General features: G+C 43.4%; 1 protein-coding gene across 3 annotated transcripts; it reads right to left on the reverse strand.

Moving 5' to 3' along the window:
- Positions 1–566: 566 nt before the first annotated feature.
- Positions 567–10,735, reverse strand: LOC308580623 (uncharacterized protein). Of its 3 annotated transcripts, none has more exons than XM_081182551.1 (5): positions 10,636–10,735; positions 7,454–7,633; positions 7,200–7,326; positions 5,575–5,655; positions 567–5,026 (listed from the first exon to the last, which is right to left on the reverse strand). In XM_081182551.1, the coding sequence occupies exons 2-5, from the start codon at positions 7,526–7,528 to the stop codon at positions 3,492–3,494; spliced, it is 1,818 nt and encodes a 605-aa protein (XP_081038677.1). In that variant the 5' UTR covers positions 7,529–7,633; positions 10,636–10,735; the 3' UTR covers positions 567–3,491. The 3 variants fall into 3 exon arrangements, with proteins under 3 accessions (XP_081038677.1, XP_081038676.1, XP_081038678.1); XM_081182550.1 differs by having other exon boundaries at positions 5,575–5,658; XM_081182552.1 differs by lacking the exon at positions 5,575–5,655.
- Between the last annotated feature and the right edge of the window lie 3,136 nt (positions 10,736–13,871).

Below are 13,871 nucleotides of genomic sequence, written 5' to 3' on the forward strand. Positions count from 1 at the left end.
TCTCTATAATAAAGGACAAAGTGCCATCTAGTGATATTTTGATATAATTACAAGCATTGAAGACAGGAGTGTCTGGCGTGCTCTGGTCCATGGGGTCACGAAGAGTTGGACACAACTAAACGACTAAACAACAACACAAGCATTGATGGGAAAAGAAAGCAATATATATATATATCTTTACTTATTTTATTTTATTTCTTTTCTTTCTCTCCTTCCTCCCTTTTGCTTTTTCTCCTCTCTATACAGAAATCAAAAATTGAAACTTAATACATAAATGTAATTGTTGAAAATTGTTAAAAATCGTTTAGTTATTCTGAATATCTTAAATAATAACTGGAACTTTATTTTTTATTTGTTACTTTGTATTCTGAATATTTGAAAGGAAGTAGGGAAGGGAGAGAACAGCGGGAGAAGGGAGGGAAAGGGTATATATAGATACGCTTTTTTGTGTCTGCTTCTATTGTTGCAGACAAAACTATGGCTAATACAGGCAGAAAAACACACCTCCAGGCTCAACTACAACACAAAGTCAGATAAAAGGATCAATTGCAGAAGGGGACACAAAGTCTGATTTAACATCAATTTTATTAGAAATGAAGAAAGAGATGAGGAAAGGAATACAGAGGCTGGAACATGTACTGGAACATGAAAAATGTACTAAAAGATATAATTCCTCCAAACCAGGTAGGATTCCTTCCAGAACACCAGATTCAACATAATACCAGGAACATCATCAATATATTAGAATATCTGGAGTTCAAAAATGAAAAATAAGCAGCCATGATGCTCATACACACCGAAAAGGCATTTGATAATATCTCATGGGTCTTTATGAAAAAAATAGATAAACTTAATGGGCTGCAGAAAAAGGGTTGAAAGAGGTATAGAATCCATCTACTTTTCACTAAGAGTGAAACTAATAATCAATGGCAATATCACAGATAGCATTGAAATTAGGAAAGGAACAAGACAAGGGTGCTCCCTATCCCCCCTTTTATTCATACTAGTGCTGGAAACCTTGCTGAATGAACTGAGGAAAGAAGAAAGAATAAAAGGTATCAGGATTGGAGAAAAAACATACAAAATAGGAGCATATGCGGATGATGTGATAGTGACAATCAGAAACCCCAAAGAAGGTATCCCATTGGCAACAGAGATAATTAACGAATTTGGACAACTGGAAGGAATCAAAATTAATAAAAAGAAAAACAATTTAGTAGTTAAAAATATGAGTTCAGAGGAAAAATTGGAATTACAGGAAATTACTGGCTTACAAATTAAGCAAAAAGTAAAATATCTGGGAATTTGGCTATCAAATAAATGTATTAATCAATATCAAGATAATTACGTTAAACTATGGAAGGAGATTAAGAGGGACCTGGAAATCTGGAGTAGGCTCCATCTCTCCTTTTAGAGCAAAATTTCTGTAATTAAAATGAGTGTTTTGCCTAAGTTGATGTTTTTGTTCCAAACCATCCCAATTTTGGATGGTATAAACTGCTTTAAAAATTGGAAAAAGGATATAGCAAGATTCATTTGGAATGGCAAAAAACCAAGAATCAAACACCAAATTTTCATAGACTAAAAGGAGAGAGGAGGATTTGCTTTGCCTGATTTGGAATTGTATCATGCAGCAGCCGGCTTAGTGTGGATCCAAGATTGGATAGTCTTGAAAGACTACTTGATCTAGAGGGCTATGACAATCATTGGGATGGCACACAAATATGATATACGAGAAGGTGAAGGTCCGCAGGGTTTTTTTGAATCATATAGTAAGTAAATCACTATATAAGATATGGAATAAACATAAAGACCTTCTGGAACTCAAGACCCCCTTGGTTGACCTCCCCACTGGAAGCCATGGCTGTAAAAATAAAGAAAGAATATGCAAGGAGATTGGGCAAGGTATAGAATGATTCTGGAAGAGAATAACAACAAATTAAAGCTGAAAGAATTTGGAAAAATTAGACTATATTTAACAGATTGGCTACAATACTTTCAACTGAAGGAAAGATTTAGTATTATAGACAAAGGAAAAAGATTTGCAAATAAAACTTCTAAATTTGAAAAGGAGCTCCTCTAATCTAAGAGTAAATATATTACAAAAATGTATAACCTCCTTCTGGATTGGGAGGTAAAGGAAGAGGAAGTGAAAGGATCTATGATATGTTGGGCCCAAGACTTAGGATACAACATATCCATGAATCAGTGGGAAAAACTGTGGAGAGTGGATATCAAATTTACAGTATGCATGAACCTAAGAGAAAACGTCATGAAAATGTTATATAGATGGCATTTGACACCAGCAACACTAGCCAAAATGTACAAGAACAGGTCAGAGTTATGCTGGAGATGTAAGAAAGGAATTGGAACATATATGCATATTTGGTGGGAATGTGAAAAGATCAAAGAATTTGGGGACATCATTTATAATGAGTTAAAGAAAATGTTTTAAGATCCCATTCCCTAAAAGACCCGGGGCATTTCTAATAGGTATCATGACAGCAGAAATTAAGACATTTAGACCATTATTCATGTATGCAACAACTGCAACACGGATTCTAATAGCAAGAAACTGGAAAAGCGAAACCATCCCTTCAAAGATTGAGTGGCAAACCAAATTGATAGAGTACTTACAATTAGTAAGGAGAATGGGAGCAGTGAGAGGAAACTCAACACAAGAAGGTAATAATGAGTGGATAGTAATTAAGGAATATCACAGCCAAAACGTTTGAATATACAGTGGTAACTCGGGTTAAGTACTTAATTCGTTCCGGAGCTCCGTTCTTAACCTGAAACTGTTCTTAACCTGAAGCACCACTTTAGCTAATGTGGCCTCCTGCTGCCGCCGTGCCTCTGGAGCCCAATTTCTGTTCTTATCCTGCAGCAAAGTTCTTAACCTGAAGCACTATTTCTGGGTTAGCGGAGTGTGTAACCTGAAGCGTATATAACCTGAAGCGTATGTAAACCGAGGTACCACTGTATGGGTTTTATGTTGCTGTTCTTATAACAGGGAGTTGGACTAGAGGATCGTTGGACTCCCCTTGACCTCTACAGTTCTAGGATTCTACAGCCAATCCTGCTTCCTAAACACCACTGTTGTGCTCCATTTTCCCCAACTCTGGATTCCCAATTCTCTCTTCAAAGACCAAACATCAACAGACTCTCAGCACATGTTCACTTTCAATGAGCACTCTACAGTAGCATTCTGCAGCACTAACAGTACATTGTATCTTTCATTACACTTACTATTATGAGACATTACCTCCATTGCTTTAATACATATCTGCACAACATTCCATACAAACACCAGAGCACCAAACACAGTACATGATATTTCCCTCTATGGGTTTGTTGACATGAAGCACAAAATGAACTCTGTGTGAAAAACGTGGCACACTCCATACATCTAAATGGGTTCTCCCCTGTGAGAGTCCATGTCTTAATCAATAACTCCATTATAATTGAAACACATTCAACACTCCTTCTACTTAAACCATTGTTCCTCTGTGAGTTTGCTGATGTTTTCTAAGAGTTACACTCTTACTGAAGCTCTTCCCACACTCCAAGCATTTAAATGGTTTCTCCCCTGTGTGAGTTCTAAGATGTATAGTAAGGTGTGAACATCGACTGAAGCTCTTCCCACACTCCATACATCTAAATGGTTTCTCCCCTGTGTGAATTCGTAGATGTGTTGTAAGAGCTGAACTCTGAATGAAAACTTTCCCACATTCCATACATTTAAATGGTTTCTCTCCTGTGTGAGTTCGTAGATGTAAAGTAAGGTGTGAACCATGTCTGAAGCTCTTTCCACATTCCATACATTTAAATGGTTTCTCCCCTGTGTGACTTCGTTGATGTAAAGTAAGCTGTGAACATTGACTGAAGCACTTCCCACACGCCACACATTTAAATGGTTTCTCACCCGTGTGAGTTCTTTGATGTACAGTAAGTATTCCATTGTGACTGAAGCTCTTTCCACACTCCATACATTTAAATGGTTTCTCACCAGTGTGAGTACGTTGATGTACAATAAGTACTCCACTCTGGCTGAAGCACATCCCACAATCCATACATTCAAATGGTTTCTCTCCTGTGTGACTTCGTTGGTGCACAGTGAGTTTTGCACTACAAATGAAGCTCTGCCCACACTCAAAACATTTATATGGTTTCTCCCCTGTGTGAATTCGTTGATGTAAAATAAGGCTTCCACTCTGACTGAAACACTTCCCACACTCTATACATCTAAATGGTTTCTCCCCCGTGTGAGTTCGTTGATGAATCGTAAGTTGTGAAGACTTACTGAAGCTATTTCCACACTCCATACATTTAAATGGTTTCTCCCCTGTGTGAGTTTGTTGGTGTCTAGTAAGGTTTCCTCTTTCTCTGAAACACTTCCCACACTCCATACATCTAAATGGTTTCTCCCCTGTGTGAGTTCGTTGATGAATCATAAGTTGTGAAGACTTACTGAAGCTCTTTCCACACTCCAAACATTTAAAGGGTTTCTCCCCTGTGTGAGTCAGTTGATGATTTCTAAGCACTCCACTATTGGTGAAGCTCTTTCCACACTCCTTACATTTAAATTGTTTCTCCCTTGTGTGAGTTCGTTGATGTCTAGTAAAGTGTGAACACTGTCTGAAGCTCTTTCCACAATCCATACATTTATATGGTTTCTCCCCTGTGTGAGTCCGTTGATGTCTAGTAAGATGTGAACACCGCCTGAAGCTCTTTCCACACTCCATACATTTATATGGTTTCTCCCCTGTGTGAGTTCGTTGATGTACAGTAAGTTTCCCTCTTTCACTGAAGCTTTTTCCACACTCCATACATCTGAATGGTTTCTCCCCTGTGTGAATTCGTTGATGTACGGTAAGTTTTCCTCTTTCACTGAAGCTCTTTCCACACTCTATACATTTAAAGAGTTTCTCCCCAGTGTTAGTTTGTAGATTTGTGCTAAGGTGTTCACTCACACTGAAGTACTTTACAGATGGCCCTTCAATATTCTGCTTGCCTCCTCCATCACCTGGTTTAAAGTGGGGATAGGAAAATATTGTTAGATATTCAATGAATAGAACAAAGCAACTCAACAGAGAGCAAGACCAATCAGCACCTTCTCTTCTTTTAACATCTCCTGGATTCCTTTCTCTCCTATGTACCAAATTTATAGGAAAGGTAATCTGAAAATAGCCTCAATAACCCCTAGTATCCAGTTCTACCTTCAACTCCCATGTAACACTGAGCACCAAGAGAACCTTCTATGCTGAGATGAGGCATCTATGGCCCTCAAGATGTGGTTGGACTCTAAGTACCATCAACCCAAGCAAAGATGGCCAATGACCAGGGATGGCGGGAGTTGTAGTGCAGCCACATCCAGAGAGAGACACTTTCCCCCTCCTGTGAAAATGCTATGACTCTGTATTCAGTTTTGTCCTTCCTCCTTGATCTGTAACCTGCACCAGGATGCTGGAAAAGATGGGCCCTCGTTCTGATCCAAAACGGCTTTTTTAATATTCCTACACATGAAAGGAGACATTGAAAGTTACAATCTCACAGCCAAGTGGAAGCATGTACCTCGCAATTTCTCCAGGACAACATCAGTGTACTTTTCTGTTCCAAACGACGAGATGAGCTCAGACTTGAGTATCAGAGTCCCTGCTATGCGGAATAAGTAAAATAGAAGTGTTGTTTATGTCATATGTAACTGTACAAATATTCAAAAATATTAATCTTGTGAAGTAAACAGCAAAGTATCTGGTGGCCCATTAAAAACTATTAAATGACATGGACCAGTAAACCTCATGCCATCATTATTATCCTATGAGTCTCTGCAGAGAGCAAAACCAACCCCTGTATATAGTGTTTATTGACCTGACTAAGGCTTTCGACACTGTAAATCATAATGCCCTGTGGACTGTCATTCTGAAAATTGGCTGCCCAGATAAATTTGTGAACAACATCCGGCTCCTCCATGGGACATTCGCAGAGAAACCAAAATGCTTGTTTACAAAGCTATTTTACTACCAATCTTACTATATGCTTGTGAAACATGGACCACTTATAAACACCATCTCCAACTCATTGAAAGATTCCATCAACGGTGTCTCCGAAAAATTGGGAAGATAGGAGGACTAATATCAGTGTACTAGAAGAAGCAAAGATTACCAGTGTTGAAGCAATGATTCTTCAACATCAACTTCGTTGGAGTGGTCGTGTTGTGCGGATGCCTGATGATTGTCTTCCAAAGCAACTACTCTATTCCGAACTTAGAAATGGAAAGCGTAATGCTGGTGGTCCACAAAAGAGGTTTAAATGTCTCAAGGCAAATCTAAAAAAATGTAGTATAAACACTGACAACTGGGAAACACTGGCCTGCGAGCGCTCCAATTGGAGAACAGCCTTTACCAAATGTGTCATGGGCTTTGAAGACACTCAAACCCAGGATGCAAGGGGAAAATGTGCTAAGAGGAAGGCACGCTTGGCAAATCCACACTGTGATCAACTCCCGCCCGGAAACCAATGTCCCCGCTGTGGAAAGACGTGTGGATCCAGAATTGGCCTCCACAGTCACGGACTCATTGTTAAAACTGTGTTTATGGAAGACAATCTTACTCGGCTACGAGTGATCGCCAAAGAAGATGAGTCTTTTTGTGAATTCATACCACAATATCGGCTTCTGAAGAGTTGTCTACCAACAAATATACAGCATTGCTAGAAACTACATATTCAACATCAACTGCAACTACTACTTAAGAATGGAAAGTGAAATACCGGAGGACAACAAAAGAGGTTTCAAGATGCTCTCAAGCCAAATCTAAAACAATGCAGTATAAGCACAGAAAATTGGGAAACACTGTCCTGTAAGTGCTCCAATTGGAAAATAGCCTTTACAAAAGGCTTCATGGACTTTGAAGAAAGACAAACACAGGAGAAGAGGGAGAAACAAGCAAAGATGAAAGCACGTTTGGCAAAGGCTGACCGTAATTAACCTATGTCCCCACTGCCGAAGGATGTGTGAATCTAGAATTGGCCTCTATAGTCACTTATGGACACACCGTTAAGACCGCGTTCATGGAAGACAATCTTACTCGGCTACAAGGGGTCGCCAAAGAAGAAGACACAACATGAATAAATGGCTCAAACAGCAGATTCACACCTTCAACGTCTAACAGCCAGGAGGAATAAAAATATGCCCTTACCTAGAGAGGCCACCATCTCATAATTCTCCTCCATGACTTCCTTGTGCAGAGCTCGTTGGCCAGGATCCAGCAGAGCCCACTCCTCTTCCGTGAAAAACACAGCCACCTCCTCAAAGGTCAAGAGGGCCTGGAAGAAGAAGAGGAAGAAGACAGAGTTTCTCTTAGATCCCCATCATCCCCACTCAACAGAGGGAGGCTGGGTGGTCCCATCTGTGCCTCTTCCCTTCTCCCTGCTCCCGTTGCTCTTTCCCTACCTGAGGAAGCTGCCTGACTCCTCTTTCCACTCCACCTTTAAGAAGAGGCCGTTCAGAGGGGGGCTCGGAGGCCATTGCGCTGCCAGTGGAAAGGACGGAGGAGGAGGAGGAGGCATAAACTGGGCCACTTCTGGGACTCTCTCAGCTGTTGCCACGATGCACTCAATGTAGGGAGCAGCTCTTTACGGAGAACAATGCAGAAATGATGATGATGGTAACAACAACAACAACAACAACAACAACAACAACAATCTATTGAATTTATATTCCACCCTATAACTGGAGGTCTCAGGGCGGTTCACAGAAAGGAGGGTTTATTTTGGGTGGGAGACATTTACACAGATAGCATACCTTTTAGAAATTACAAATACCTGATGTACAGATGGTATATAACACCAGTGAAACTAGCTAAGATGTACAAAAAAAGCCCCCCCACAAATAATAATAAATGTTGGAAATGTAAGGGAAAAGAGGGTATGTTTTACAATATGTGGCGGGAAGGTAAAAAGTAAAACACTTCTGGGAAATGATTTACAATGAAATTTTAAAAAAATATACATTTGAAAAAAGCCAGAAGCTCTATTACCTGATATTGTAGGTACATAAATTCATAAGAATGATAAAAACTTGTTTTTAGATGCGACCACTGCAGCAAGAATACTATTAGCCCAACGATGGAATCAGGAGGAAATGCCAACAAAAGAGTGGCAAATGAAATTGACGGACTATGCTGAGTTGGCGAGACTAACGGGGAAACTTTGGAATCAGCAGGACCAGACTTTCCTGAAGGACTGGAAGAAATTTATGATGTATCTGAAAGACAATTGTAACCAATTAACATCACTTGTAGGGTTACAAGAAGTTTTGTAAGGAATTTTACAAATTACTGCGAAAAGGATTAAGAATAGTTGATGTAGGATTTGGACTTATGGCAAAAAGTATAGTAATAAAATGCAAAATGCTGGAAAATATGTGTAAAAACCAATAAAAATTATTTTTTTTTAAAAAAAGAAATTATAATTACCAATATTAATAAAGTAATACTCATAAATTCTACAACAAATACAAAATCCAAACACATATTATGAAAAATATAGGAAGTGTTAGTGAAAACCAAATGTACTATGTACCCCAACTTTGTGAATGTTAACCATTTTTATAGATGAAAATGCTGATTTGAGATATCAGGGATTCATTCCCTTTGTTTTAGTAGCTGCTTATCAACTCATTGCTCAAAACTGGAAAGCTTTGGAACACTTGAGATTATCATAATAGGGACCAGCTCTCCTGTGGTTCCCTTCAAGGGAGTGCAGGCAGCGAACTGGAAAGATGTAATTCTTTCTACAGGAACTTTATAATACTATAAGCTGCATGAGTTTTTAGGGAACATTCAGCTTCGGTTTGTAAACTTCTAGGATCAAATCCCAAACTCTGAATGAAGCTTCGCAGAAAGCATTACGGTCAGTACCTCTGCAGACCTCACTTTTCCTTTCCCCCAAACAGCCACCCAGGAAGAGTGGATGGAAATATTTAGAGCACTCTATGCACTAACATGGATTGTAGTTTAGGGGACAGAGATATGAAGTTCAGTGGCTTATGGCCCCCTAGTCCTTCCTCTTAGGAACCTATGTGTGTGTGTGTCCCCATTTATCTTCCCTACACTGTGAGGAAGGACAGGAGGAGAAATAATCAGGGGGTCCAAACTGGGCACAGGGCATCCCTCCTGAGCAGGGGGATGGGAGACAGGGTCTCCCTGGTGGAAGCCCAGCACCCAAACTACAGGGTGGGGAACCTCAGACCCAGGGGCTGAATTGGCCCTCAAGTCACCTCTCTCTTTCTCTCTCTGGCCCTCAGGAACTTCCCCAGTGCCACACCCTCTTTCCAATACTTCCCAGCTGCCTCCTGGGGGGCTTTTGTGTGGCAGGAAAAAATTCCTGGAAGGCAGGCAGCTCCTGGACAAAGCTTAGACTCAGCCCCATAGCCCCACCAACTCTGTCCTCTGGCCCTGCCCATTAATCTGGCTGTCATCCTGGCCCACCTTGCAGGGTTCTTGTGTGAGCATTGCCCAGGTGGTGGGCTTTAGAAGACCTACAGTATTATAAAGGCCCTCCTGGCAACCTGGATGGGGACGAGGCCAGGCGGGAGTGAGGCTGGCAGCACCGGCAGAGAAAGTCCCTCAGCACCTCTGCGCTGGGCCAATCCTGCAAGACAGGCCAGATCTCCCACCCCTGGGAGATTTGATTCTCCTTTCCGACAAAGTCCCAAGAGGATATCTGGAGAAGCCTCTTTTTGGAAAAAAAGAGCATCAAAATCTGCGGGGGGGGGGGATCAGTTTCATTCCCCAAGACTAGCTGGGGGTCAGCCCCCTTCCCAAGAAGTAAATTCTGGTTTCTTTTGCTTCCTTCTCACATCAGCCTCTTCCTTACTCAGGAAGCTCCGGAGGCCGATTTCCCTTGACATTGTCTATCTCTCACCCCCCACCCAATTGGAAATCTCCCCCCTCTCTCCTAATCCAGAGGTGACCCTGTTCTCCAGCTGCTTCCACTTCCTCTCCCCTGCTTGCCCCCCCATCTCCGCCCCACTGTGGCAGGGGCTTCAGCAGCAGATTTCGGAGGGGGGAGCAGATCAGGGTCCTGGAGGAGCTCACCCCTCCCTGCTCAGACCGGCTCCCTGACGCAGGAGGCAGAGCCTGGGGGGAGCGATGGGGGGGCAGCAGTGAGAAGGGAGATGGAGGGTAGCAGAGAGGGGAATCACTAGGTGGAATGGGGCTGCCCCCCCCCCTTTGAACGGAGAAGGACTGACTTCTGAGTCAACATGCACAGGGTGGGGCTGCAAATCCCTTTGTAATTAAGTTCCACTGGGGGGTGTCACCCTTTTGTGGTTCGTCTCAAGTATCTTCGCCCACTCCCCCCACCATGGGAGCCTGGCTTGATCTCTGCGCTTCGAAAAGGATATTGCAATGCAAACCCTGTTGGGGGAGGGGGACCCCACTTTGCAACAGGATGGCCTGCATCCAGCCCCCCCCCTCCATGATTTGTACAGAGAAAGGGCAGGCCCCCTCCCTGCTTTTCTTTGCACCCCCCCCCGCAATCCTCCCGCCTCCTTTCCTAGCTGCCCTAGCAGGCAGAGGGAAAGCAAATCCTTCTCCCCCCCTTCCCAAATAACCCCCCAATATGCGGCACCTCTTTCTCCTCTTCTCCAAGTCCGCTTCTCTTCCTGGAATGAGGATGGAGACCCCTCCCCCTCCAAATAGCCTCCCCCCCCATAAAACCCCCCTTCCTGCCTCTCTAGGAAGCCCAGCTCATTGACCCAGAGGGAGGGGGAGCGGCAGGAGATCCGCCTCCCCCTCCTTGCAAAACAGAAATTCCCTTCCCAGCCGGCAAGCTCTATATTCCCGTTTATTTAGTGAGAAATTCAAGGGTTCGATTTCCTGCAGCGGTAGCGAAAGGCAACTTTAATAACAAGTGAGCAACAAGACCCTTGACCGCAGGAGCAAAGCCAAACCCCCACAGATGGGCAAGATGGGGCATTTCTCTCCAGGGAGGGTCACCCCCTAGCTGCCTGGGATATTGCTCATGGTCATTCAGTGAAAGCCCTAACACCAGGGGTGCATTTTGAGGGGTGGTTGCTGTGTTTATGTCGAAGGACCAGAAGAGAGCTAACTTTGACACAACAAAGGCAGAACAAAACAAAATGCACTGGCAGAATCCGAGACCAGGGAGAAGAGTCGGTGGAAGAAGATTGGAAGAAATTTAAAGACTATTTACAGAAATACTGCAAAATTAATGAATGTTAGAATGATGTCAGAATGAAGTTAAGTGGTTTTAGCAGCAATGTTATAAAGGTGTATGTAAAAATGGATTGTTAACAGGTGAGAATCCAAAGTTATAATATATTAAGTTAAAGGATTAAGACAAAAACAAAGAGGGAAAGGAATTGCTCATTCAACTAATTGAATTGGAATACAAAAAAGGGAGGTGTGAGGAGGTCAGGGAAGCAAAGAAATGAAATGTAAGGCATGGAAAGATTTATTTGTTTTTAAGTGTTTTTTATTTTTTTATCTGTATTTTGTACTTTTTCTTCTCTTTCTTTTTTCTTTTCTTCTTATCTATGTAATCTTTTTTTGAAACCTTAATAAATATCATTCAAAAAAACAACCAAAAAACAAAACAAAATGCACATCTCAATCATTATGGGACCTTCCTGCCAAGTGCAGAACATAGACGTTTATTGAGAGAACGTTTCTCCCAAAGTGCTAGAATGCCATAAGTAGTTTAGTAAAAGAACGGAAGATGTGCTATTATTGTATAATATCCCATGTCCACTTGGGTTGCGAACGTGATCCGTGCGGGATGCATGTTTGCAACCCGCAGCGTTCGCAACCTGCAGCGGCGCGTCTGCATGCGCGGGATGCGATTCGGCGCTTCTGCACATGCGCAAAGCGTGATTTAGTGTCTGTAACCCGAGGTATGACTGTACAGTCGTACCATGGATCCCGAATGCCCTGGAACTCGGACGTTTTGTTTCCGAACGCCGCAAACTCGGAAGTGACTGTTCCGTTTGCGAACGTTGTTTTGGAACCTGAACGTCCGAAGGGGCTCCCGCGGCTTCTGATTGGAAAAGTTCAGCATCCACGCAGAACTAGGAGGGAGAGTGGTTTTTTCCCCATGGGAACTGGCAGGAGAGGGAGGAGGGATGTCATTGTCTCTCTTGCGTATCCTGTGCAGCTGCAGCCCAAAAGGAGCCCACGGGCCTCATCTTCGCCTGCCTGCCCAGGGCTGAGGCTTGTGGTGGAGGCAAGCGCCTCATACCTTTCCTTGGCAGCCAGCTGACTGGGCGTTGGGCAATGCCAGTGGCCGGAGCAGGGTGCCTGAGGCACCTGCAACCCTAATATCCATCGTGCGAACGATGAGATTGATGCATTGGGCGTACATGCTCTATCAGAAGGCCTCGTATACAACCAGTGTCTAATTTAAGGTTTCTCAAAAAAAAGATGCATTTGACACAATCTCCCTTTCTCTCCTTTGCTTGAAGAACAGGATATTTTAATGCCATGATAATCATTATCATGGGATGCGGGTGGCGCTGTGGGTTAAACCACAGAGCCTAGGGCCTGCCGATCAGAAGGTCGGCAGTTCGAATCCCCACGATGGGGTGAGCTCCCATTGCTCTTGCCAGCCTAGCAGGTCGAAAGCACATCAAAGTGCAAGTAGATAAATAGGTACTGCTCCAGCGGGAAGGTAAACAGTGTTTCTGTGTGCTGCTCCAGTATGCCAGAAGCGGCTTAGTCATGCTGGCCACATGACCTGGAAGCTGTACGCCGGCCCCCTCGGCCAATAAAGCAAGATGCGCGCCACAACCCCAGAGTCGTCCACGACTGGGCCTAACAGTCAGGGGTCCCTTTACCTTTAATCATTATCACGGAGGTATTTGTGGAGGAGATTATAATGACTGGTAATGTCTAGCCAAGCAAATTGGTAGTTGGGTTCCTACTGAGGGTATTGGGGGAGCCAAAATGACTGTGATGTGGGATTGAGGATTGGAGTGGTCATTCTGTGATATTATGGCAGTGGACAAAGCTGTATTTACTTTGAATAAATGAATGTTGTTTTTTCAAAAAAAGGTCTTGAATTCAATTCTTTGCATGCAGGAGAAGGTCGCAGGTGCAATCCTCGGCAGGTAAAGAGACTCTGTTGGCATCCGTCTGTCTTGGGAGGCGATGGAGGAGGGGGCCTTTGGGGGTGAAGTCCAACTGTGGGCATCTTGCAGCACCTGCTGTGGCTGCTTCAGGTCATGGGCAAATGCTAAATGCCGGCAGAGGGAGAAGCTCCAGATCAGGGGTCCTCAAACTACAGCCCACGGGTTGCATCCAGTCCGCCATGGTCCTAGATCCAGCCTGCCCGTCCATTGCAGAACTCCGCCGTGAAGCCACTGTACCGGGTTTACCTCAAGTGGGGATGTGGCATTTGCCCGTTCATTTGAAAATGTCTGTACAGGGGGAGAGAAAGGGTTAATATGTAGACCAATAGAACAGCCAGAGGCGGAGCCTACCTGTTTATAAAGGGCTTAGCCCCAGGTTTGAGTTTGAGTTAGTTGGTTGGTTAATCAGTTGGCAGACAGTTTGAAATAGAGAGACAGTTAAATGCAGTTGGTTCTTGTGTGAGGGGAGGTAGAAGAGTTAGAGACAGGATAAAATAAGACTAAGAAGGTAAAGAATAACAGCGTTTGGAATGCAGTTAAAGTTTATTTGTGTTTGCAATAAACGACACTCTTCTTTGTTAACCTGAGACTAAGTGATTTACCGGGGAGGACCTGGTTGGCGGCAGCGGATTGGTGGTGTACGGGTCAATAGTCCATGAGACGACCGGGGGCTCCGTACGAACGCCACAGCGGGGACTGACTGAGTGGGCAGAAAGTG

Source organism: Podarcis bocagei, assembly GCF_964188305.1.
Source record: "Podarcis bocagei genome assembly, chromosome: 2".
Taxonomy (NCBI): Eukaryota; Metazoa; Chordata; class Lepidosauria; order Squamata; family Lacertidae; genus Podarcis; species Podarcis bocagei.